We start from the raw sequence: 27781 nt of genomic DNA on the forward strand, positions 1-27781 counted from the left end.
TCTTATTTGTAAAATACATTTAATCCCTTTATATTTGGGCAAACCAAAACCAGAGAGGGGTTGAGATTTAAGTGGCAGTGGGTCCTGAGATTCAGTTACCAAATTCAAAAGGCAGCATCATGGACAGCACTGTGAGAGGATCACAGCTCGTGATCATCGGGAACACTGGACTGATGGGTGTTGTCATATTTTTTCAATGATTCTGGGAGGAAACTAGCATTTGTGTTGAAGGTTTGACTTCCTCTCAGTCAGCACTGCCACAAAATCCTCCACCCTTTCTGTCCAGACTCCTTTGACGACGTACCAGACAAAGATATCACAATACAAGCAGAAAAAGGCATACAATTTGTTTCTACAGCCTTCATGATTTTCATTAGTACAATACGTCAGAGCTGTAAATATTACAAGACACTTTTACTGTTTCTCAGTTTGAGTATGAGATGTTAACAAGACAAGGTTTTAGTTTCATGACAAAAGCTGTGATAAAATGTTAGGTTACACAAAATGATATGATTTAATGTGAGGGTGTTTACGACAGTGCTGTGCACTTCTGTGTTAGTGTGAGAGGCAGCTGGATCGAGGAGGAACAGACCTCAGGACTTAACACATGTCAAGACTAAGGTGGAGTAAAAACCCCACTGGACTAAATCAAGGACATGTTCACTTGTCAGGTGGGAGCTTTCTGATTGGCTGAACTTCAGCAGGCAGTTAAGACTGATCTGTGGTCAACACTGTTGTGACTGCGCTGCCCTACGCTAAGACAAATATTACTACCAGCAATCAGCCGGAGACTTTTGAAAAAGGACTTCAAGGGAACAGACACAAAATCATGAGCACAAACCCAAAACCAACAGTCCTGGAAAACATCAGAGATGTGTGAAACTGACAAATGTAACATGTGGGAGCTGAATACGACACAGTTAGGTGTTAATTACGAGATACGACACGTTGTGGTTTTCGGGGGAGCTACATGCTGGAACTATTCCATGGCCAGGTGTACTGACTCATGGCGTCTCCGCTGGTTGTCTGGCTCCAGATGTCACTGCAAAACAGTTCCAGATCAAACTCGGTTTGACTCAACAGCACTGGAGTTCATGATATTGTGTCTGCCTCTGCTCTGCATGTGCACATGAGTACACAAGCTCAAACTGTTTCTGGAGTGCATGCAGGGCCAAATCAACAGCTAAGCAACATGAACAAGAGGGCAAAGAGCTTAGTGCAAACCAGTGGGAGAGCTGCTGTTGTCCTGTTCCTGCCCTGCACTGCGTACAGTTACTACATGGATGGTGACAATGAGGAAGGTTAGTAGGCTGTGAGGCTGGAGGGACAGTACAATGACACGACCAAGGCTGACGAGACGGGACTAGACTCAACCAGATAAGGCACCCCAGATTCACAACACCAAAACCAAGGCTCTTTGTGCTGTTGCACTGGCTGCAGGCTGGAGTTTCACCATGTTTTTCCTCTACCAGCAAGAAAAAGTTAATCATTTCCTACAGAGCTGAGCAGCCAGGGACAGTTGGCTGATGTGTGGACGGTCAACAAGTTTGCTGGAAAGAGCCATCGACCACTACACAGATGCAACAGGAGCGTCTGTCACAGCTGGTGTCGGCCAACTTGCTCTAAGTGTAAATGTTTTGGGTCATATTTCAATTCAATTCCCTGATTAGGGAAAAGATGATGATAGTGTTGAGCAAGTTGCCTCCACAAATGAGTGCACAGTTGTATAAAACATTTTCCAGTTTTTTTCTTTTAGATTTATCTTCATCTTTTTCTCCCATACAATAAAAAGGGGTTTCCAGAAACTTTTCAAACAGACTGAGGTGAAAAAATGACTTCTCAGTGCAGCAAACGCATGATAACTGTCTGGAGAAAACCATACAAAAACATATACAGACTTCCTCCATATGAGAATGAAGGGCATTTCTTCCCCACACCATTCAAACCTTTAGAAAAAAATGAAACTGTAGGGGGTGATACAAAAGGCTGGAACTCGGCCAAACTAGCCAAAAATGAGACTTTATTTGTAGATAAATACGCCAAAATAGGATTTGGAAGCACAACACTTCATACATCTTTGTGTAACTTAAATCCATCAAGGGAAATCTAGTGGCAGCTGCTGAGGAAAACACTGTTCTAAAATGTTTTATGCAACTGAGCACTCAGACAGTTTTGGACAAGTGATGAACAACAGACAGCCACAGACAATTTAACAAATAACCTCGTAGAGCCAAAATGACAGACATCAGGTCACTCTGACTTTGGTTCCAGCTTCCAGCATTAACTGTGATTCCTTCTTTAGTCAGTCCCTGCAGACGTCACACAGCGCTGAGGATGTGAGGACAGGGAAGTGTGTTTGCGTGTGTTCACCGTGATGTGGTGCAGTGAGGCCGGCACTAGTGCTTCACTTGTGCCAGTCAAACACACCATCATCTGGTTCAGTCTAGGACAAGACAAACAAGCAGAGAGAGTGCAGGAAGAATACAGGAGAAGGATCTACTGTAGTACAATATCCATGCTCAGGCAGTCATAAGACACTGTTAATATATATATTTATATACAGTTTATACATAAAACAGTGGAAAAACATCCATTAAACCAAGAATATCATAGCATGTTCATAGGCAAGGAAGCAGTAAACAACGAATGAATCACTAAAGGATTAGAGCACCAGGACTGGTGAGTGTGACTCATGTGTGACAGTGTGATATAATATCTACATATCAGGTTAGGATAGCACTGGTTAAATATGCATAACAGCATCTGTGACTAACAAAAATTCATTGACAGTGTCATTAAAACGCTCAATGGAGGATGATTTACATTGTCTTCTCAAAGAGCTGACTAAATCCAGCAAGCAATATATGTGACGTTTCCTGCTTATAAAAGGAAAGACAAAGAATGAGACAGAGACTGCGAGGTCGCCCTCCTTCATGGCGCGTCGGCTGGAAGCCCGCCGCTTTAGTACACCGGGCTGTTGCGGATCCCGCAGCACAGCACCATGCTGAAGATCATCTCAAAGATCTGGGAGGATGGACACAAACAGCAGTGTTGATTTGATGATACTCACACCTCTACTGGAAACACTCACTAAAGCACAAGCGTGTATCAATGTGCCGCTGAGAACAGTCCCACCCAGTGCACAACCTGCCCCTGTTAAGAGCGACGCTTGCTGAAAGCCACAGAGACCAGCTGTTTGAGGATAATACTGAGCTTTCTGAGAAAGGAAGCTCAATATTTTTGACCCCTCGCAGGAAACACGGGCTGAGTGCCACTGACAGCATAGATGTCAGGAAGTACTGAGACACAGACGAACACATTTGATCTTTTTGTGGGATTAGTATGAATAAAGAATTAGAATGAAAAAAGTCTCATCCTCTAATCTTTGGGGAATATTAACATGTGAATTGTTGTCCAAACACAACCAAACTGCCAAAGCGATGATTGAAATCAAACCCGTTCGGACCAAAAGAATAGAGGAGGTGTGAATATGAGCGAGCGCTCACGGCCATGTGCTCTGGACACGTTCCAGCTGTGAGGGCTGCAGCTCATACAGCCGCAGTGATTCAATAAATACATTTCTATAGAAGCTGTCTATTCCTGTTTAAAAAGCCAAGCACATGCCAGGCACAATTAAAATATCTTCTTTTTCTGCCATGTTTCTTGATGGAAAATGCAATGGAGGATTACACACTGACGACTGCAAGGAAGATTCATTAACTATACTTTTAACACATTATCCCCTTGTCATGGTCTGCATATGATCTTCTGTGGACTTGAAATACCACGTTATTGAAAGCTTTGATATTTGTGATGTGTAATTTCATGTTCTCACCATGATGACTGCAACCACCAGAGCGGCGATACCAATCAGGTAAATCTTATCTGAAAACAATTCCTGGATCCTTTGTTGGCAACTCTGCAGAGGAAAACAATCAACACATAGAATTTATACATGATTCAGGGCACCAATGACATCTCGACCCCCCTGTGAAATGATTGAGAGGTCAAGGGGAAAAAAGTTCCACATTTCACTTTGGCTTATCAGTGTTTAAGTACTATTCCACAGTGACCAGGTTGGCTTCTTCTTCATTCAGGCCTGTATTCAGACTATTGGATAAGCACATGTAAGGAGGAGTTAATGCCAAACTTGTAAACATTTCCAGTATGGCAATATGTGTGTGTGTGTGTGGGCATCATTTATGCAGCAGACATTATGACGCCTGCGACGCACAGTGTGTGTGCAGAACCTCTTGCTTTTCATTTTGGCTGCCACGTTAACAGGTTAAGAGCAGAAAAGAAGTGTTGAGTGTGGGACTCTTCTTCGCTGCTCTCAGGTTTACTTCCAGTGATCAGCACCTCACTAAAAACCCTTGGTGTGCGTTACTTGCCCTGCCGCTCACACGTGGCTGCCTCGGCACGTCATCTAGAGATTCAGAGTCTCACCTATTCCTCCTGTGTGCGCGTCACGCGGTTCACAGCAAAAATAGACTGTGAAAATGATCTGTTGATGGTCAGATCGGTATTATCGAAATCACACCAGCCTTTCACTGCATGTTGCTCCATGTTTCCTGGCATCTGTTGTCAGTTGTCCCAGCGTGTGGTTCCACCTCCTCTTTTTAGTCAAAATTCTACAAACAAGTGCATCTAACAGCACGACTGTGACTGCCGTTGTACAGTAAGATCCCAGAATTAGCTTAGCCTGTTGAGAAAGCAACCTCTGGCTGAATTTAAAATGTCTGGAGCTGACTCATTTCTAAATATGCACTTGATGACTACATACATGGTATTGTGTCAGCATCCTCATCACGATGCTCCACGCAGAGGACATGGAAATGAAGAAATGTTGTTGCATTACAGTGTAAAATGGAAGAATAGACGGAAACTTGACTCATAACTAACATAACATAACTGTGTTTATCTTTCCGTTCTGTTATTCATTCCATCCTTTTTGGTTTTGGAAAGTGTTTCTGTTACAGTTTCAACTATCCTAGGGCTCAATACTATCTAATGCTTGTAGTTTAGTCAGTCTTCAGACAGTAAAGGTTATCAATTAAATTCATCTCATCAAGTTGTTTCAGAACTGACATTAATACAAGAATAATGGTTAATTTTCTACAGAGCCAGCACATTCATTTCTCTGGCTCCAGCAGTACCTGCAGTAATGCTACAATAGTTTAACAGTATTCAGCAAAATATCCTGTTTTGAGATATGGACTATTCATAGGCCTCAATCTAAATATGTTCCAGGCTACTACAGTGGCTGTGTTAGCATCTCGTCTTATTGTCAGGCTTGTGAGTGGTGTGGCTTTTGGGATGATTTGTCACCAAACAAATTCTTACAAAAAATATAAAAAATATTAATATTATCTTGAGCTTCAGCTGTACTGTGTATTCAGTGTTAATTAGCAAGTGTTAACATATGAATATGCTAAGTCAGCATGGTGATTATGAAGCATTACCTGCAAAACACCAATGTGCCAGCACTGTCACTGTGGCCATGCTCGTGTTTTCAGTTCAAAGACTGACTGTGCCTTTGTACCATGTGCAGTCTCAATATTATTATCTTATCAACCTTACTTTACTACTTATTTCAAACCCACTTCTTCTATCACCTGATTTCTTTGGAGTGAAGGACAGTGCTTCTTTTAACCTCCTAAGACCCGAACTCTTGCATGGCATGCATTTTTAATTAATTATCAGTATATTATTATCATTATTATTATTATTATTATTTTCTATCTATCTATCTATCTATCTATCTATCTATCTATCTATCTATATTTAGATTTTAAATATATATTATTATCATTAGCAGTTTAATGTCGTCATATGTGGACGCCAGGTCTAGGAGGTTAAAGGCACTGGTTGGATACACTGGAAAACACCAGTTCTAGAAAACTGAACACAAGACAATCCTGGCAATGCTGGAGGCTCAGATTGGACTGAGGTCATTTCAGTAATGTGAATGTGCTGCCAAGAAATCAAGTTCAGGCCCCTGTGCAGCACACATCTGAACGCAGATAACTTGCTCTGCATATCTTTCGACTGAGATTTTGCACTTAAGCAGCTGCCTTATGTATCAAACCCTGAAAACAGCCCAGAGACTCTCTACATGCCAAATTTTTCTAGAATTAAATACTACATTCATTTTCACAACAGTGTTTCTCAACCTCTTCCAGCACCTGATCCTTAAGACCTTTGTCACAGCAGACATTTTGACTTTGATCAGAAGGTGTAACTGATTAAACATTAAAGGAACAGTCTGACTTCATGAGAAAAACTAAAATATTGACTTTCTTGCTGAGAGTTAGACGAGAAGATTGATATCACTCTCACACCAAAAGTCAGTGGACACCTGGCCATCACACTTATCTGAGCCTGTTGGACATCCCATTCACTGACGAGGACGCCTGACATTCTAATTCCTCCCAAAGGTGTTCAGTGGGTTTGAGGTCAGGGGTCTGTGCAGGCCAATTGCTGCGCACACCAAACTTGTCTAACCATGCCTTTATAGATGTCACTTTGTGCGTAAGGGTGCACTCATGATGCACCAAGGTTCACCACAAGGTTGGAAGTGCCTAACAGCACATGAAGTGAGGCGTGCATGCAGCTGCTCGACCATGAAAACCCATTCTATGAAGCTCCCAAAACACAGTGGGTGTGCTGATGTTGCTTCCAGAGGCAGTTGAGAACTCATAGTGAGTGATGCAATGTGTGGCTGAAACACCTGGAATTACTTCTCAATATGGTTGTCCACTGACTTTTGGCCATATAGTCTATCTGTGCTTTAATTCAGTATGTAGCTGGAGCCAGAAGGTGATAATCTTTGCTTAGCATAAAGACTGGAAGCAAAGGGAAGGAGCTTGGCTCTGTCCAAAGTCCAAAATACATCCAACAGCACATCGAATGCTCACTAATTAACCCTGTATATGTTGTTTGTTTACTCTGTACACAAACTAATGTAAAAACAACAACTTGTGGTTTTACAAAGACTTATGTGCTGTAGCTATTTGTTGGGGATACTAGCCAGGAACATGGAGCTGCAGTCTTGCAGTATGTAACTCCCCATAAAACCACAAATTGCCTTTGTTACATTTCTGTTTGTGTATGGTTTAAACATGAGATACAATGAAATACATGTGAATTAACGAGGAGTGTTGGTAGACATATTTTTGGAGTTCAAACTGAGCCTGTGCCTAAATAATCTACTTCACGCTAAGCTAGGCTAACGGCTTCATGGCTCCAGCTCTGTACCTGACACACACACACAACAGTGGTACCAATCTCCTCATCTAAATGAGCATTTCCAAATTGAGCTGTTGCTTCAAAAATCACTAAATTCCATTCAGCAGACTGACATAACTAATTGGTACAACAAAATGGAACAGAGCCATCATTAACGTTATTTGCTCCAGCTGTGCTTTGAGAAAACAGGATATTTGTCATGTGCAAGGTTTGTTCCTATCAATAACCCTTGAGAGCATTCAAGGTGTCATGTGCATATGGGCATGGTGTACATTGCTGTGCAGTGCTGGTTCCAAAAGTGTAATATAAAGATTTATCTGTATTTCAAGTCAATTTATGTCTTATTAAAATATGTCAGAGAAAGTGTCAAGTTTCTCCCATCTGAATATCAAGTCACTCCAAGGGAGTCACTCCCAATGAAAGGGTTCAGAAACATTACACTGTCCTGATGTGGTATAGTACAACCATCTAACTAATGACAAACGTTAACATAGTTTGCTCTAACTTGAATATTTGCCGTTTATGCATGAAGCTGTTTTGATGAATGATTGCACTTACAATTGTAGTCCCAGAGCTGGGGCAGAGGTCGGTCAGGCCGAGTGTGTCTGTAAAGTGTGTCAGAAAAGTGGTCCCCTGGCCTTTACCACAGCAGCTCAGCTGAAACACAAAAAACACAGTGATTGTCTGTGTCCTCTACTCTGCACTTTAGTAACTTTCAAATGTTCAATGCTGAGCACAAACAGTTTCACTGACAGGTTTGAAAGGATTCATGTTAAATAAGAGGATACTGGATTTAGATGGGATAAAATGCCACTAACCAAAGAATGAGTAGACTCTTTGCTGTTAAGTGATGCATTCATGACACACTATGCCTCCCTGTTCTTTGTTAGGTCCCAAGAACATTTTGTAAACACAGTTAAACACAGTTTAAAAAATGTTTTCATAATCCCTTATTTAAGTCAGTTTACCACTGCACTGTATGCATGCTATATGCTTAATATTAAATGTTTAATGTTTAAAGAGTTATTTAAAAATAGTAATGCCACTACATAGTCCAATTTAAAAATAAACAGAACAGATAGAAATACCTTCCATCTGTTTTCTCTCCACTTTGTGAAGGATAAATGGCCCTTGATAAAGCTACTTTAAAGCTAACACTTGATAAAGCTAACTCCCCTGATTAAAGCTAACACTTCACTTTTCTAACCTCATATCAACATGTACATTTACATGTACATACCGTCTCATGGAAGACCTTGAGCACTGAGGCGGCAGCCCTTGTCTTGTCCTGGTCAGTGAGGCTTTGTGTCATGGCCTTGTCGTACACAGAGTCGTAGTAGTTAATCATCTCCTTCGAAACCTAAAACAGGAACAAAGAGGGTTTGATGGGTTCAGCCTCAAACTTGAAACTTACTGTTGTTACCTGCATTTGAGTGTATTGGCCAGTTTTAAGTGTTAGTAAGAGAACAAATAACTCAGAGTTATATGAACAACAGAGCTCAATTCACCTATAAATCAAAAGCACCCTCTTTAAAAAAGTAAAAGAAAGACATTGGACACCTGATGAGGGAACCTGTAAGTCTAAAGAGGCAATTCAGGCATAATAAATCAGAAGGTATGAAAACAGCATTAACAAATGTGAGTCCTGTCTTTTGTGGCTGGAGATTTATTTCAAATTTCCTTTAAGGACCTTTAAGGACCAAGGACCTGTAGAGGTGTCCACTGTGCTTTCAGACTCAATGCTGCATGGCTGTTTTAACCTGTAGTGTATGTTTGCAGTCTTACAGTGTCTCTGTGCATGAAGCCCCAGATTCCAGCGGCAACCTCGCAGGCAAACAAGATGACCAGGCAAGCGAAGAACTGCAGGACAGAAGAGAAATATCAGATAAGTGGATAAGAGGATTTAGCTCACTGAGACAAAATACATTTTAATAAAATTAAAGGTGCCTTGTGGAGTTTTCTTGTAAACAAACAGAAGTTATGTTGTGCCACCAAATGCTCTGTATATATCGTTAAGTGTCCAGAGTCCATTTCCTTCCTCACAAAACATTTGCAAAGACGATTTTCAAAGTATAGTAAATCAGGCATTGTTTATATCCATGTTGACTACCATGCAGTCTTCTTCTTCCCTGCCTTTGCAGGCACACGCTGCAGCATACCTTGGCGTGTTACTGCCATCTGTTGATCAGCAGCATAGTGTAACACCATTGGTGGTGCTATATCATAGGACACACTCACGGAAGAACAGCTGCTTAGTGCTACTAGATGTCAAAAACTCCACAGGGAACCATTAGATGCAACTGTGACTCACAGTTCCCAAAAGACACTGGGACTCCTGGATGGCGCCATAGCATCCAAGGAAACCAACCACCATCATCACTGCGCCGACTGCAATCAGGATGTGGACACCTGGACAGACAGACAGACAGACAGTATAGACTGAGTCATTTCATATCCATGGCAACACATGTACATTGAAAGGTAAAAAAAATAAGACGACTGACAGAAACGCTGAAGGGACATCTAGCATACTTGACGGCGTACTCATCATGTTTTCAAAGTCAATATGCTTCAGAGAGATAAACAATTAATGTAAACAGTTCCAAGAATTATTACAAGAATGGAAACCACTAAAAGTCTTTAAAACCACTGCGGTCTTGAAGCTTTGCAAGCATCCCCCACCCCATCCCTCCACGCATGCAATAACATCTGCTGGACAGCAGAAGGCACAATCCTGCTTTTATGCCAGCAGAATAAAGTGAGTCATGTTCAAGTTATGTTCACAGGAAGTTGTTTGGTGTTTTCTTATACAAAGTGCCTGCTTCATAATTCAACACATTCATTTTCCTCCACGACATGAAACAGGCTGCTTTCTCTCGCCTCAGACACAGTTTCAGTAGAGACTTCCACGTGTTTCCTGTGTTATGCTGTCATGCTTGCAGGTTAATATTTGACTTAATGGAGGATGGAGGGGGTGCAGCATGGAAAGAAAGACGTGTGTGTGTGTGCTCCACTGTCTTTTCAGAAATGGCCATTTCTTGCTCTTAGTTCTATTAATCTCAGGAGGTGTGTGGATTTAAAGCCAAGCGGTGTGTTGGCCTTTTTAGTCTAACAACTGAGCAAAGGAAGTGAAAAATAGGCTAATAAAAGTTCAGGTCAAAGGTCTGATGCAGGGTGAGCCAAGCAGGCTAACAGCTGGGTGGAAAAATGAGACTTGAGAGGAGGAACATGATTACACTGCAGCAGTTCTGTGGTTTTAAATAGAAACTCAGCAAAGCAGAAGTAGAGAATTTTCTATAAATAATTATTATTTCTGAAATTGTTCAGTATTGATTGTATTGGGAAGCCTGTGAGAAAAGCTTTAAGTTAATCCACAGAATATCACTTCTTGTTTTCCCTTTAAAGACTAATCTGCTCTTTCTGCACATTTTAGTCCGATAAATATAAATTACTGTGCAAGACTTTACAGTGTTTGGGCTGTTAAATGTCTTTCCTGAGAGCAGTTTCGTTTCCATTAAGTGAGGAACATGAAAAAATGTCCTTACAGAGATTTGAATGAGGTGAAAGGAGATAAAAGATTTAGAAATATGAGTTACTAGTATTCTTTTAGCAGGCGATCCATGAACAATATCCCAGCGACAGCTAAAAAACTATGAAGGCCCAAAGTGTTCCATATTTAAGAAACAAGTAATTATGAAATAGTCACAAGAATAAAGTACTTAAAATACAGAAATCAAATAATAATGATATAAGCTTATAGTGTTATCTCACCATTCTTTTATTATTGCAATGGGTTTTTTTGTTTGTTTGTTTCATTTTATGGCTTTTTTCAAAAGTCAAATTTTGTTTCATGTCATAATTTCTCTACCAACAAAATCATTTTTAGGCATACATCATGAGTACAAACATTTAAACACTGAAGTACAGATGGATGGCAGTGGGCAGTGGGCTGGGAGTGCAGCTCTCTGTGTTCAGCCCCAGCATCATTACTCCTGCTTGTCAGCTCAGACATAATTTGATTCTGGACCACTAACGATTCTGGTCCCATACCTCGTACATCCCATCCCCCACATCTTTTCTACCCACAGAGCCTCAGCCACTCTCAAACACTAAGGCTAATTTATAAATCGATATCTTGGAGACTGCCCAAGTGCTCCCTCCATCTCTTGCATTGTGGTTCTCCACTCTGACACGTCTTTTCCTGTCTGTCTTGATTTAATCTACTCATGGATCTTCTTTCATTATGCTCTATGCCTGCTTCATCTCACCAGGCCTTCTGCATCTCCCTTGTACAGTCTGAAGAGAATCTCATGGATTACATGACTCTCAACATTGCAGCATTGCCATGACGTGTCAAGATCATCTCATTTCAAGGCTACAAATTAACAGGCTGCCCAATGTGCTATAAGGTGGTAATAAGAAACCAAACCTAGACTTCAATTTCTTTAAATTCTTCTTCAAATTTCAAAAATCTAGTATTAAACTTGGTCCTTAAGGCATATGCTTCTACTAAAAGTGTTTGTCAGAAATCAACAATCCAACATTTACAAGCACTTTGTGCAGAGACTGGCCAAGTGTGTGGAAGTGAGTAAATAGGTAGGGTATGTGAGGCAAGTGGGCGCAGCACCATCAACGCCTCAGAGGAAGGACTGTGCAAAGGTGCATAGCATTATCCCCTAATATTGCATCTAGTTGTTCAGAACAGCAATGCAGCTAACACTTTGCCGTCAGACCTAATCGGATGCACATCATACAACTTAATTTGTTTGGAGCTTACCCTGACCTGCATGGACATTTTCTGAGGGAAGTTTACAGCTATGCTAGCAACGAGTGACAATGCAAACATGCTGTTGTTTTGTAAGTAAAATTTTAAATGTCCACCATCTTAGTTTAGTGTGTCAACATTTGCTAAATAGCACTAAAGACAAAGCACAGCTAAGGCTGACAGGAATGTCAATGGTTTTGCAGGTATTTGGTCATAAATCCAAGTGACAAATGGAAAATTTACCTGATGGTGGCACTAAAACGAGTCAGGGCATCAACTAACTATCTATGCAATGAATAATATATAATGTGTAACGAGGCAAAACTTAATTGCATCGTCTTGTGAAAAATGCTCTTTGTAGAGCTTTTAACACCATTTCAGAGTGTTCAAACGGGGATGGAGTTTGATCACTTGTCATGGATATGACATGGTTTTCACCGCTGACTGAAGTATAGCACAAACATAAAGTAACTGCTTTCACCTATGTTTCTGAAATTCAGCCTATTGTGTTGGTTCATCCGCTCACTGCTGCAAATAACATATAGCGCAGGTGATATTTCCCTAAGATAATCAAGCTAATCCAACAGCGCACCTCCAAACATTTTATCCAGATGCGTTATGATGCTTTGATGAAGTCATCCGACTATTGTTTATTATACAATGAAAGCCTTCCTTTCTGCTGCTTCCTGTTCCCTGTTATATTTTGGTAGTTTATTATTAATACTCCAGTCCAGCCATGGAAGGACATCAGTAATTCCAACCTCAGACTGGGACAGATGTGGTGGAAAGACCTTTAAGATGGAATTTCATGAAGAACCTCTCAACCCGCACACAGTGTGCCAACACTGTAGAAAAACTAAAAATGCTACAAGGAATAACTTCATGTTAATGCCCACATAGGCCGCTTTAATTATCTTTATTTTTCAGCCCCAGCAGGCAGCTGTTCGCAGATAAAAAGCTGTGATAAACTCACTGCACGCTACCTGCCTGGCACCAAATGACTGACAGCATAGATAGTAACTCATGGTTATCTAGTAGCTAAAGCTAGTTTCTAGAGATGAAACTATAAGACAGAGGCCAACATAAGAATCAATTCAAAGTGAACACTAATATTGCTGTATGTCTACTTGAACAGGCAACTGTTTGCTAACATGTCTGCCATAAAGCCTTTACAAGGTGATGAAGTTTTCTGCTGCCCTAGTGGACAAAAAAACATTCACACGTGTGTCACTGTATTTCATGTTCTGCTATGTAATGCTCTATCAGGAAACACGATCCAGCAGCTGTCTGACAATGTCTGTCAAATGCTACACTATAACTCTTCACTACAGCTTAGAGATCAATATCATATATAGGCGCATGAGTGTCTTCTTCTTCCATTAAAACCTTTGGTTTTGACTCATCAATAATTCCAGCTGTGGTTTGTTATGTTCTCCATCAATACCTTACACCATAACAAGACCACTACAGACAGTTCTAACAGGCCTAGCTGCAGTCCCACAAAAGTGAATCTGTGATTTCATGTTGGAAGCTCTAGTCCAGTTTGAAGAGTGGTATTAGACAATGTATGTGGATCAAGGGCAGAATTGAATTTGTACATGTAAATTTTCAATCTCTTTCTGGACAAGTCCATTAGATTCCAAACTATTCAAGAACTCTGAGAGGGAATACTGGTCTGACTCTAATTCTTTTTTGTGAGCTGCTACTGTACACCACTGGATGTGTATAAAACCCCTGTCGGTCTGGTGCAGCTATGAGACTGACAAATAGTACAGTGTGTCATGTTGGTTTCACTCTTCTGGGAGTCACCTTCGTTGTCCCAGTATCGTGGCAACAGCCTTCTTAGTAAGTGCATGAATATGTGAGTGAGTCAAGTAGTTTAAGTAATAACTTCCTGAAGCTCCAACAGCCTTCGTCATTTACTGTGTGTGAAAGATAGCGCTATGAAAATGGGTGCCAGGAGTATTTTAAATTTGCCCTGCTTGGATTACCCTTTCTCTGCCTAAACATTAACACGTCCATGTTCTCTGTAGTTGCATGTTTGGCCGGAGTAACTGTTGAAGCATTTGGTGTCGTCTGCAATATGAAGAATCACACCCATTTCATAGCTTTAATTCTAAAGCACTGCAATACAGACAGGTTTTCATTGATCATCTATCATTGACTCTATAAGCATTTGTTAGCTTTAATTCAAATGATCTTTAAATTTGTAGTTACCACAGTTGTAACCATGTTAGAATTTACAATCACAAGTTCCAGTCTTGTGACTTATTTAAATTAGGGAATTAGATTACTTGATTTGTTGAATCAATGTCCTATTGATAGGACACTAGCACAACTAAGGCGAGTATCACAGGCTGAAGCTGAACTAAGGAGTCATCTGTCTACTGTAAGACTTCCACTTCCGCAAAAAAAAAAAAAAGTATTTCAACTAAGAATTTGTTTTAAAAAAAAATGTGACCCATGTGCCTAATCTAAAATATGTTGTGAAATGTTGCAGTTTGGAGAACATTTCTTTAGTTAACAATTAAGTTTACAATGAAACATGAGCACACTTTGAACTGATTATTCAGCTGCAGTTGAATCAACTGTTGTTTGAATGTTTGAAGTAGTTCAGAGAACAGACTTCAGATATAACCAGCGTAGTAAAAAGTGATCTTGAATGATTAACCGAATAACTCACTGTGTCTAATTCTATAGATTGTAATTCTGTAGAAAGGCGAGAGGCAGGTCGCCATTGGGTAATTGTGTCTGTGAGCGAGTAGGGTGAGAAAAAGGAGAGAAGCAGATGTAGGACTCCATACTGAAAAGTTCCTGGCAGCAGGGGATGAAGACAGAAGGGGAGGGGAGGAAAAAAAAGGGCAGACAGAGATAGAGGGAGGGAGGGCAGGACTAGGGGAAAAATAAGGGTAAGTGAGACAGTGAACACTAACCACAACCAGATGGGGAAGTAAAGGGGAGCGACAGTGGAAAGAAACCGACGGGAGTGAAGAAGAGGAAAACTTTCACGGAGGAGGGAGGAAGAGGGGTGGGGCCGGTGAGGAGGAGGAGAGGGGAGGGCCAGTGAGGAATTTTTTCCTGTACCGACGAGGCTTTTTCTCCCCTCCTCGGAATGAGAGGGAGGCTTTATGTAATGGGTAGGATGCAATCACTGAGGCTGTTCAAGAGAAAGCCCCTGAGTAGTTCCTCCTAGACTAGTGAGGCTTTTTCGTTGAACAACCACAGCTATGTTGCCTCAGAGGATGGCAAAAACAATGATCCAAACACCCCCAACATTTTTTTCGGTAGCTGTAGTGTAGAGACAGGAGAGCTTCTCACATTTACTTTGTAGCAATTCTGCATTTGCCTGTCATCTTCCCTTTCATCTGTCTGACGAGGCAGATGACGCAAGTTGTTCGCTCAAACAGGAAGAACTGACAAGACTAATGTGAACTTTATTGCTGGTTGCAGAGTTGGAGAGATGACAGTGACTAACTTCATGTGGGAGTGCAAACTTTTGACCGAGTCATATGATGAGCTGTGCGTCCTCTTTTAGTCCCGGTCACAAGTTGCTGTTGATCTGGGAGATGCTGGGCTGCACCACTTCATCGTAGCGTATTTCACACCAGTTTGATATTCTCACGTCCAGGTTACTGAGGGTCAGCTCTGTACGACCTGTCCTGTGCTGTACTTGCAAGTGTGTGAAACGATGCTATGACTGACTGGATACTGTAAAGCAGAGTTTGAGTGAAGCAAAGACACCAAGTGGTCTGACTTCTCGGGTCCTGTACCAGAGATCTGGGAGTTTGAGGGTTCTACACAGTCTCTTAGCTGATCGTAGGACTGAGCTCTCCTGGACAGAGACCTCAGATGTTGTACCTGGAATCTGCTGGAATCTGCTTCCAGTCTGGGGGTCACAGCCTCTCACGCTCCTGTTTCCACTGGGACCACTTTGGACTTCACCTTCCACATCTGTCCCAGCTGTTCCTTCAGCCCCTGGTGCTTCTCAATCTTCTCATGCTCCTTCTCTCTGATGTTACTGTCAGCTGCCACATCCATCACAACAGCCCTCTTCTGTTCCTTCTAAACCACTACAATGTTTGGTTAGTCAGACAGCAGCAGCTAGACAGTCTGGAACTTGAAGTCCCACTGGACTCTACCATGTTCAATGATGGGACCATTGGGACTTGGGGACTTCTAATCCATACTTGGCACAGATGTTCTTGTACACTATCTCAGCCACTTGGATATGTCTCTCAGTGTATTCTGTGCCAGCTTGTATCTTACATCCTCCTTTTATGTGCTGAACTGTCTCAGGGGCATCTTTGCACAGCCTGCACCTTGGGTCCTGTCTGCTGTGGATCTGGTGCTTAGGTCTTCTTCCTGTGCTTGGTGTCAGCCACTCTCTCTATCTGCCAATGGTACATCCCATGGAGGCGCTACTGTGTCTTCCACAGCATTTTCTCTTCCTCCTCATCACTCTTCTTCTGCTGCCTGAGGCTCTCTCTTAGTTCATCTTCCTGATGTATTCATCGATGCTCCTTGTTTCATCCTAGATTGTGGCTCTGACAATCACTACCCTCCCCCCCCCCCCCGCCCATTTCAGTGCTCACAGAGTCTCAGAATGCTGACTTTGGGTGGAACTCTCCATGCATTGTGAGGACTTTTTGTGTCTTGCCATCAGTGACATCTATCTCCTGCTGTGGCCAGCTTACTATTCCAGCTGTGTATTTGGTGACTGGCAGGGCATACATGTTGATGGCTTGGCTCTCACTCCTACTGGCTTCTCAGCAACTGCCTTACCCTCTAGAGGTATCTGGCTGTGGCTGAAGTCTGGCTTTAAGGGAAGTTGGGATCCTACTACCAATCTCATCTTAACAATATAATACAATTGGTGTTTCACTTTGGCCCATGACCCACCATTAAGTTTCAGTTTTGGCCCTCCAAGGGCCATTATATATGTCATATTACAATCTGAATATTGACCAAAATAAGTGTGATTATGATTTTTGATGTAATCAAGCAGTCCTAGGCTGTACTGATTTTTGCCCAAATCACTTAAATGATCTTCCTTAAGAGGCTGTAAGAGTGTGGAAACAGAACCACATCACATGCTTTCAGCTGAGCAGACACAGTTCCATTAGTGGTTACGATTCTATGTTGCTATCATATAGCCCATTACTTGATGATGTGAGTGTACTGTATGAAGTGTATTTAATTAATCCCTAAAAGATGTCTACCAAAATACATTTATACCAAAAAATAAGAAAAAAAATAAAAACAACCCCTATAAAACTCTTTAGGTACAGATGGTTTATAACTATTAATTAGGTTTTATAAAAGTCACCTTTTCGTTTTAACTTATTAATAATAAATACCACATTCATCTTAATCGATAGGGCCTCAGGCTAAAGGTAATCCACTTACCCTGGTCCTTAATAGTTAATATGGATCTATCATTATATCACTTCACAGTCACTGCAGCACATCTAAGAAACATCACTGTCATACTGGATATAATAACATTAAAGGAAAGGATATGTCAATACTGTTATCAGAGTATTTCTTTATGGTAGCTTTCATCAATGAAGTCTCTCCACTGAGGAATACAGTGTAGCAGGTAAACCTGCTTGAACTCTGTTTATTTCATGGCATGTCTGGTTACAGTCAGCAAATAACATGCCAACATATATTATATGTAAACTTGTATTCTGAAATTCAGGCCAATGCCAGATCTTGAGCAAAATTGGTCTATAAACCCAAAGAATAATTAAAATAAGAAGTAACAATAAGGAAAGCAGTTACAGATACATACTGATGTAGAAGGTGCTGGGGGCATGGGCTCCATCGAACTCGAGCTCCAGCAGGTTGCTGGTCTTTGGGTCATGCCTCAACCACAGGGCCACACCCAGGATTACACCTCCTGCAAGCTGTAACATACAACACATGTAGTTCCTTCAGTACATTTCATCTTATTCAGAACGTTGCACTACATTTTGCTGGTAACATTACACACAGTTCCACATTTTGGGATATATGCTCATTCACTTTCTTACTGGAAGTTAGCTAGGCTACTGCCGGCAGCTGGCTTTTTACAACATAAAACCTGAGTGACAGTTAGGCTAAAAACAGCAGAGGTGGTATTTGATACAGCAAATGCAACACATTTAATGAATGAGCCAATGCCATAGCTTGTTGTTGAAGCTGTCAGGATACGTCAGATCCAGCACAACAGATGCCAATAATAACTTGTTGGGCCTTTATGGTAATTCATGCGACATCTAAGCGAAAGCAGACAGAAGTTAAAAGCAAACGGGCTGTTCAATTACAATTAGTTTAAGGACATGTAATCAGACATACCACTGCACTGCTAAATTAAGTTAGTTTGAGGTTCAATATTCACCAGCTCAAATAGCCGTGTGGATAACATCAGTAATTCTCATAACAGGGCTCCAGCTTGTCTCTCTGTGTTGTAGTGGTGCAGAATGAGTAGGACGCACAGGAAGAGAAAATGATGCAATGTGAACACTTTGTGTCGACATTTTGTGAAATACTTTTCTTTCTGATAGGTATATGGGGTTAGAGGAGAATGGGAGGAGGTAGTTAGCTTAGCTTAGCATAAAGACTGGAACAGGGAAGTAGCTAGCCTGGCTCTCATCAATGTTAAAACGCCCACCCACCAACACCTCTAAGGTTCACATTTGAGCTCACATCAGAATCAGAATCAGAAAAAGCTTTATTGCCATGTACGCTTTTACACATACTAGGAATTTTTTCTGGTGAAATTTTTGCATGACACATCTATCAAAGTAAGAGCATAAGAATATAACAATTTAAATAACGTAACATAACGAATACAGCACATTTATCTGCTATCTGTACATAAACAGTGACATAAAGACAACTTGATGTTTTAGGGAGGATTAAGTGCTTTAACTACTTCCTCCTCAGCCAGGCAGCAGAGATGTTCCACATAAATACTGGGGGGATAAACTGTTGGTTCATTTTTACATTTCTGTTTATGTGCAAATCAAAGAAACTTAAAAAAGCTTAAAAGTGCTGCTACGCATATTTAAACCTTGGATTGAACCAGACTAGCTGTTCCCAAGATAATCGGCCTCTAGCTATACCTCTAACATTAAAGTTGCTTTTCATCTAACCCTGTCAATAAGTGTATTTCCCAAAATGCTGAGCTATTAGTTGAAGTCAAATTACTCAAAGGCAGCTAGCCTGGCTCTCTTCATGACCCCCCATTAAGCAGCAAACTGACCTGACTGACTGACTTGACATTGCAAGTCTGAGAGAACCTTTGTTCAGTTTTTCCTCAGACTTCCTCCTCTAACCAATTTCCTGGGGGAAACTCCAAACATACTGAGTACTTTTCTCACTGAAATGCATTGTTCTTTGAGGTGGTTTACATTGACTTGAGCCTTCCTGAGCCCGTTTGTTTGGCCCAGTACAAAGAATTTCTAAATATAACAAGAGTTAGCATATACCTCAGCGGGCACACAGGAACAAGCACCACAACACATGGCAGCAGTGAAATAAACCACTGATGGACACAACAGACACCTTCCGCTCCCCATGGGGTTGGACATTTTAGAAATGTCACACTGAATTCAAACGTGGCCAAAGAATATATCTGAGCTAACTTAGTAGCTAACAGCTAAATTAGCTCATGCGAATAGTTTTTAACCAGCAGGCTCAGCCACCCCTTCTCCCTCCTTATCCTCCTTCTCCTTTAGTGAGGTCCATTCCAGAGCTGAGGCCTGCTGCTGCCTAGCAACCAGATCAACACCATAACTGGCGAGACTGCCAAAATTCAACACACACACACACACACACACTGACAACAACACCACAGAATGACTTGCTGACTAGAAGTGAACTCCTCCTCCACCTCCTTACCACGTGAATTACGATTGAGACGAGTCACTGAAACGCAAGAAGCTTAAACCTGATTAAAAGAGATTTGAGAGGCTTTAGTTGACACCATTTGTAGAAATGATGAGCCGAGACTGAACCCTGACAGAACATAGTTGAAATCCATGATTTTTTTACTTTGTCTGAGAGGTGACCGAGGCTGGAGCAGCACAGCTGCAACTAGCAGGAGCTGAGCCTTGGTTAGCTACAGCCTCAGGGACACGGGTGTGACTCACAAACAGAGCCACCAGCCAGTGGTTTCTATGGGAAATACATTTGTTAATCACAAATCCATAAGACATGCTTTGAGCCATAATTATGGTATCTGGGATGTCTGAGTCAGAGGGACTGGCAGCTTTTAGAAAAGGATCTACCACAGATCTTGAACTATTTCTGAGAAGCCACAAAGATCAAAATTTGAAGTAGAGTAGCGCCTGATGATTTTTACACGCTGCAGAAAACACAGACTGACCAAAAAACACAGAATATCCCAGAAATTTCAAAAACGTGGATACACATAATAAACATCAGGGTTTTATCAGGGTTATCCCTAAAATCTGTACTGTTTTTTCACAGCGCTTAAGCTGAATGAACAGATTAAAAAACCATGCTGCTGTGTTTTGTTGCCCCATACACACACCCACACCCACACACACACACACACACACACCAACACCCACACCCACACACACACACACAGAGGAAGAGGTCCTCAGAGAGAGAGAGGCAGCGTACTGCAAGAGCTCATCACTTCAACAAACTCTCAGAAGTGCAAGACATCAGCAGATGCAAGACGCGTGTCAGATATTCTGTTGGAAAAAATGAAAAGGCGTTTGTACGCCCGTTTCTAGTCAAAAACCCGACTGGTCATCAAGCACGTTCAATACTGATTGAGCTGAATGAGAAAACTCAGATGTATTATGCTGCTAGAAGTGAATGAAAGGACACAGGCCATGGTGTGTGAGCTGTGATTCACCTGTCTCTCTGCTCATTCTGCAGGTGCTTGTTAGTGTAACCTGGTAGATCTGAGAGCGGCTCTGTGTGATTGGCTGCCTCTGTTGCCTTCTCCCTCCCACCACCCGTGTGCTTATGTTTTCTTAGGTGGCCTTGTTTAATGTTGTGTTTGGCACTTAACACACACCCACTCATCACTCATGTGCATTTCAGGTGCAGACGCACAGAATCCGGCGAGGATGCATCCGAACGCAGCGGACCACTGAACGTTCAGGCTGGAGGGTGACGTAGTGCGAGTTGGCAGTGCTTAGATTTAGCCTGTCCGTTATAACATGGACACAAACTTTCTCATATCATAGTGAAACAGTGACTAAAATATGTCTATGAAAACATCTTAGGCAATAAATAGACAATGCAGTGACAGAATCTTGATCCATATTTTATCAGCGTGGCCTATTTTGACAGTTTGATCTGTTTTTCGTGAGCCTCGTGCTGGGCGGACTCATTTGGATAAAGTTAAGGACAGTCATGAGTCATGACTATGCAAATTCAGAAACGGTGAGTCACTCGACTCGCCATCCTGTATCCATCAAGCCTGACCACTTTGGTGCATTAGTTGGTAGAATTAATAAGTATTAAGGCAAAGGATTTATCTTAATCAATGGACCTAATATAATATAAACTCGCATGCAGTTTGAACTTCACTGTAGCTGCGAAGAATATGGAAGTTCATGTCTGTGATGTGTCTGCTGAGAACAGCCTCATGGAAGCAATATTTGACTTTATCATATAACGAAACAAAATTCGCTGAAGAAAGCAATTTGCTGTTTTCAAAGCTATTCTATCAAAATGAGATGGATTCCATGCAGAGGTTCTGCTGGGCAAAGAAATTGGAGCCAGTTTGTGTGTCTCAAGTGATTAATCAGGAAAGCAATTTTTGAAACTGGTCCAGTGTTGAGTGAGAGTGCAGCAACTGGCAGACGATTCACTGAGGTTTTAACCGTCACTTTCAATATGTCAACAGCGGTATGCTAACGTTAGCCTCAAGGGCACCATTCACCATTCATGTTCACTGTTGCTTGGCAAAACTGATGATGTGTCCTGGAAGACATGTTTTTGCCTTGTTCTTGCCACATATTGGCACGCCTGTCCTCCACCTCATCTGTCCAATGCACCCGTACAGTAGCTTGTTGTGGGTTAGCGGTGCCATTTCAAGCGTCCTCTCATCCACTTCTTGTAGATTTGTCTCTCTCATTGCCGACTGTGGCCCTGCTCAGAAAGCACTGACATTTTGATTTTTGATATAGTTTACAAGCACTTTGAGGTTTAAGACTGGATCTGTGAACCCTTCACATCACCAGATAATCTGGGCTGAACACCAATAGTGACCAAGGTCCCACACCAGACTTCTTCTGTGCTGTGTTGTTGGGAGGAGACAAATCAGCAGAAAACACCAGTAGTCTGATCCCCGCTAAAAGCAGCCATCAGATGTGGATGACACTGGAAGTAGAGGTCAATCAGGCCAATTACTTGGTGATGATAACACATCTTATAAACTTTTGTTCTCAGTGGAACTTATGGAGGCTGATGGCTGTACAGCTTGCAGTCATGCAAGGACATACATGACCGATTTCCAAGGAGGCCCCACACATGAAGTGAAGGTAACCATTGTGTACCTGAGATAATTAAATGACAGTTAATTTTATATATGACAGCTTTATTCATAAATTATGAGCACGTTCAGGTTGTTGGTTATAGTATTCCATTATTAATGCATTAGACTGAAGATAACTGCTGCTCTGCCAAATGCATGCAGTCTCTGTTTTGCTAGCAAGCCGGGTCATTAGAATTTGGCAAAACCTTTGTGGTCCTGGGGAAGAGCTGATTTCACAGCATGGCTCCACAAACTTCGACTGATGCTGAGGGTGGGGGAGATGTTGGCCGATTAATGCTGCAAACTGTCATTGTTATACTCCCCTTTCAAAAATCCACTGTCAATCGACCTCTGATTGGCCCATTTCATAATTTAAAAAAAGAACAGAACAAAGAATGACCTATTCAAAACAAAGCAAAAAAAAAGGGAAACAGACCCAAATAACCACATAATCGAAAGTGAAAGTGGACATGCTACAATTATGGAATACACCAGAACTCTGGCCTCAGATGACCGAGACATTATATAATCATTTGTTCCTCATTCAGTCACTGTTTTCACACCAAGAAAAATCTCCAAGCATTGGGCCCAGCATCATCGTGTTTACTACAGCCTGCTGTCACCACAGACCAACTGGTACTGACCGGTGTAGGCGTGTCAAGGTCTTTTGAGCAAAACCTACAACTTCATAAAAACATTAATCAAGTTTAAACGTGTTGTTAGACACAGTTCTAGCAGTTTTGACTCAGTGCTGATACTAAATGACACACAAGATGGAGGTGCAACACAGACATGAGGGTGAAATTCAAAAACTGCTTCAAATATCATCTGGTGTGAGATCAGCACAGCCCAAGTTTGTCTGTCTATTTCTGCCTGTTGCCCAGAGTACAGGGGGTTGTAGAATGCCGGGCATGCTGGGGGGAAGGGTAGTGGGGGGTGGGGGTGTTGTCTGCAGTTCCCATAAGACTCTTATACCACCACAGAGCCCCCCACCCCCACCCCACCAAACCCCATAGCCTCTTAACCCTCTCAGTGTCCAGTGTGATTTATGGAAACAGGAGGTCTCCTTTTTAAAGAGCCAGCCTTCTCCGCCTGCTGCTCCATAATGGACCATTGCAGTCAAAGCGAGACGGACTGAACTTTCCCGATCTGACAGGTCCTTTCACAGAGCTCTTCAGAGCAGCCAATAAAACTAAAAAGGAATAAAGTGGAATATGTGTAATAAGCAAAAAAGGGGCTGGAGGGATGCTGTAATGGAACAATCGCAATCAAGTCACTTCTCAGGAATATTACTAACACTTACCTTCTAAAATATATGGACATATTGTACGTATGTGAAAAGAGCCGAAAAGCTAATTACAACAATGGAGCCTTTTCAACATGGCGCTGTTAGTTTTATGGCCCTGATCCAAGTCCTTTAACACTGGGTACCTACTGATAGAGTCTGAACTGAAACTGATTAGAGCTGCAATGATTAGTCAATTCATCCATTAGTCCAAAAAAAGAAAAATAATCTGCAACTGTTTTTTTTTATAACCAATTAATTGTTTCAGTCATATTTCATTACATATTTTGTGTCAAATGTTTGCTGGCTCCAGCTTCTCAAATGTAATTTAATCAAATCAGTAAATGAAGGGTCTTTGGGTTTTGGACCATTGGTTGGACAAGAGAAGCTGTCTGAAGACGTCACTTTGGGCTCTGGGAAATTGTGATGAGTCATATCTACATTTTTTTGACATTTTATAGACTTAACGATTCATCGATGAATCATGAAAATGCTCAGATAGTGAAAATAAACCCTAACTTATCTTTACCTAAATGCTGATTAAACATGAATCTGGCACATCGCAGCCCTCATAATGTGACATCTTTGTGGGGTTTTTCTCTCACAAAAGATGAGACACCAGCTTGCAGAGAGCACTGTGACCAGACAAGTTTAATTTTGGCCAGTCACCATGTTACTCACAGAATCAGCATTAATTAGTGATGGCTGATTTGACCCACCACAGGCGATGTTTGTTTTTTTTTCTCTGACGAAAGTGACAGTTAGCACTGGCTAAAGATGAGAAGCTGCTAGCCTACATTGATGTTTTGTACGATGCTTTATTTCTCATGATTATTTAAGCCTCAGTTCCTTGTTCTGGTAAAGGAGAACCATGCTGGAGCAGGTGGACGAAACACAGTAAAGAAAGGCTTGGATTGTGATTAGCTTTATTTGAACTAATAATAATCTGTTAAAATAAGCCCAGATCAGCCCCTATACTGATCCTGAGGGTCAGCGTGGGACGTCTCTAATATTTTCCACATTTTACAAGTCCAACCAATATCTCAACACAGCCGATTAACAAGATCACCGTCCAACTAAAACAGCAATCTGAAAACACATTTTTTCAAACAGCTTCTTAGAGCTTCATGAACACACTGTTTTCACAATTTTGGCTATTTCACCACAGAGACTTATGAGACAGGATGTGTTTTGGCCTGTTTTTCCCAACTGGTTTGAAATGGGCATGGCTCAGCAGACAAAACCAAGATGGCAACCCATGGTAAGAAACATCAAGGATCAAGGAAAAATGACCAAATCAGCAAAATCTGAGCAAGTCAACAAAATCAGGCAGGTAAAATGCTCTGCTTTCCGTGGGTTATGAAGCTGTGCAGACAACGGAACGATTTTGCAGCCGAACGTGTTGCAGCCGTGCCCTCTAGAATCAAGTTTGTTTGCACACCGTCAATGTACGTCCACTAAAAGTGTCTGTTTTTGTCACTGACAGGCTCAGATTGTTATAATAAGTCTCTGACAACATTCAAACAAACTCGGCAGAAACACAGTACAACTCACCCAAACCTTTTTGGTTTGTCCTTTCAACAATCACCCCAAACTCTGGTTTGGTCACCATAAACCCTTAATTCGCCAAATTGGGAGAGGAGCGAGAGAGAGGGCGGACATCAGAGAAACAGCGTGTAGAGCCAGGACAAACAGAACAATTATGGACATTATGACTAGAGTGATTTAAATATGTCGGATTTTTCCACAAATGAAAAAGAAGAAGGAAAAGCTAATTACCAGATAATGGAAACTCTGGTTGTGTGACTCTTGTCCATCATGTGGTGCATTCAGTGCAGTGGCCTCAGGCCCCTCGAGAACAGCCGCCACCAGTTCATACAACGCTGACATCCAGAGACACAAGCTTTTAAAAGGGCGTTAAAACTAAAAACTGAAAGCAACTGAAGCGATCAAGTAACAGGTCACATGATAGGACATGATGAATCAGAGAAGGACACGTCATGACTGATAAGACAGTCAGGAAGTGAATGTATGTGTCTGTTTTCCAAAAGTCTCTAAGGCTAAAACGCAGTCCCGGAGTTTTCAGTCGCAGGTCACATGCACAGACATTTTAGAAAACAAACATTGTCCTCTGTGTTTCAGCGTCTCCTTCACAAGCAAATGGCGTTTTAGGTCACTACAAGGAAGATTTATTGTGTGTCTGTACATATAAAAAGGAGAGAAATGACGATGTCGTCATTTCAATTCACATGTGCCCATTGTTGCTTGATGTAGTGAGCAGACGTCTAAAACTACAACAATGGTGGACTGCTGGTTCGTTCACGTTTGGTTAGCGCTGCTAGGCTGTGTGCCGGAAAGGTATTAAATAGCTACAAACAAATAAACAATTAGCTTATGTTGTTTGTGTTTTTAAATGACTACCCCCAAAGGAAAATAAGATGACTACGAACTCTCAGAACGTTCTTCTCTGGTATTTGATAGTTGATGTAGATCTTATTGCTGCCTACTGGCCCGGCAGGCTTGTTTGAGTGTTTGGGGTCATTGTTTCATTCTGTTTGAGTTTGAGAACAGGTAGTGTGGATGATTCGTGTAAACGTAGCTAAAGGTGAAGCTTCTTCGAGTGGACGTAGCCTGAATTCTGGCTTACGCTTGTCTTCTTCTCTGTTTTTCCACCAGTTCTACCTCAACTCCACACAAAATAGAGTCCCACTTTTTGATTTCGGCTACAAATGGTGCATTTTCAAGAACCAAAAAAGAAAAATACCAAAGTCAGTGGGAGAACAGCGCAAGAGCTTCCAGAGAACAAACTATGCAGCAGCTCTTGCACAAGGAGAGTAAAAACTAAACACCCATAAATGTTTCCATGATCCATCACCCAACACTGGGCCTTGACTCACCAAATGGAAACCACCATGGGTCCCCCCTCCACACACACACACACACACACACACAAACACAAACTGGGCGGAGGATGTAATCCAAACAAAGCCGTTATCCAAGCCCCAGCGAGCCAGTCTCCAATGCCGCCGACAGCTCGGACTTCTCAGCACACTTCACGTCGCTCGCTTCTGTCAGTGACCTCCAACTTTCCCACACAGTTCAACCGTGTGGTTTAAGTCCCGATAAACTAAACCATCGAGTGGGCTCGGCGCTGTGCGGCTAAAGGCGCCTTTTTCTCCTTCTCTGCTGCCTCCACACCTGAGGTGACTCCGGCATGTTGCTTTGCCGTGGAAAACTCGAATAATTGCCTGGCGCGTGAACGTGTGTGCTGTAGTTACGTAAATGAACGTTAAGCACACGCGCCTTTCCATCAACCGATCTGGTTAACGTTCCCCTGAATCCGCCACAGCCTCATCACCCCTAGTGGCGGGATAGCTGACACACGGTTAATACGAAAGTAGGACATTAACATTAAAAGCAGCAAATGTGAGATGTACGGTGGATGTGGCGGGCTGAGGCAGCAGCGTTCATTCATCACGGGATGGCTGAACAAAACAAACCAAAGCAGGGACCGACACAGAGGAGGCGGCACCACGCACCGAAGTGAACACACGGCGTGTAACGAACAAGGCTGCTTACCCAGAAGATGAAGTTGAAGAAGAAGAGCATGTACTTGATGCATTTGGTGCAGCCTTCGACTCCCATGGTGATCTGTCAGACGGATGTGTTCGGCGCAGAGTTCAGAGGACGGGCCAGCGACAGCGGCGAGTAACGGACTGAACCTCGACTCAACGGGGAATCCTGACTTCAGCTCGGAGACTGAGGCAACACCCAACTCCTCCTCCCTCCCTCCCTCCTCCCTCATGGTGAGAGCACGCCATCAATAATCCGGGGCCAGCAACACGGCGGACTTCCTGTGTGCGCCTTCAACATAAAACACTGTGGAGAGGGCTGCAGCGGGCCAGCCGCTCCTGTGCATGTTCACATTGCCCTTGAATCTCCAGCTATTATAAAGCGTCTCTCTCACCAGATA

General features: G+C 42.1%; 1 protein-coding gene across 2 annotated transcripts; it reads right to left on the reverse strand.

Moving 5' to 3' along the window:
- LOC143322104 (CD81 protein-like) lies at positions 1–27655 on the reverse strand. 2 transcript variants are annotated; one of them, XR_013077277.1, is made up of 9 exons: positions 27388–27585; positions 17808–17922; positions 9560–9657; positions 9034–9108; positions 8489–8608; positions 7807–7905; positions 3836–3919; positions 772–3024; positions 1–731 (listed from the first exon to the last, which is right to left on the reverse strand). XR_013077277.1 is itself a non-coding variant. In XM_076733064.1 (8 exons), exons 1-8 carry the CDS (start codon positions 27451–27453, stop codon positions 2962–2964), a joined length of 720 nt encoding a protein of 239 aa, XP_076589179.1. In that variant the 5' UTR covers positions 27454–27655; the 3' UTR covers positions 1–2961. The 2 variants fall into 2 exon arrangements, 1 of the variants encoding a protein (XP_076589179.1); XM_076733064.1 differs by having other exon boundaries at positions 1–3024; positions 27388–27655.
- Positions 27656–27781: the final 126 nt, after the last annotated feature.

Source organism: Chaetodon auriga, chromosome 1 (genome assembly GCF_051107435.1).
Source record: "Chaetodon auriga isolate fChaAug3 chromosome 1, fChaAug3.hap1, whole genome shotgun sequence".
NCBI lineage: Eukaryota > Metazoa > Chordata > Actinopteri > Chaetodontiformes > Chaetodontidae > Chaetodon > Chaetodon auriga.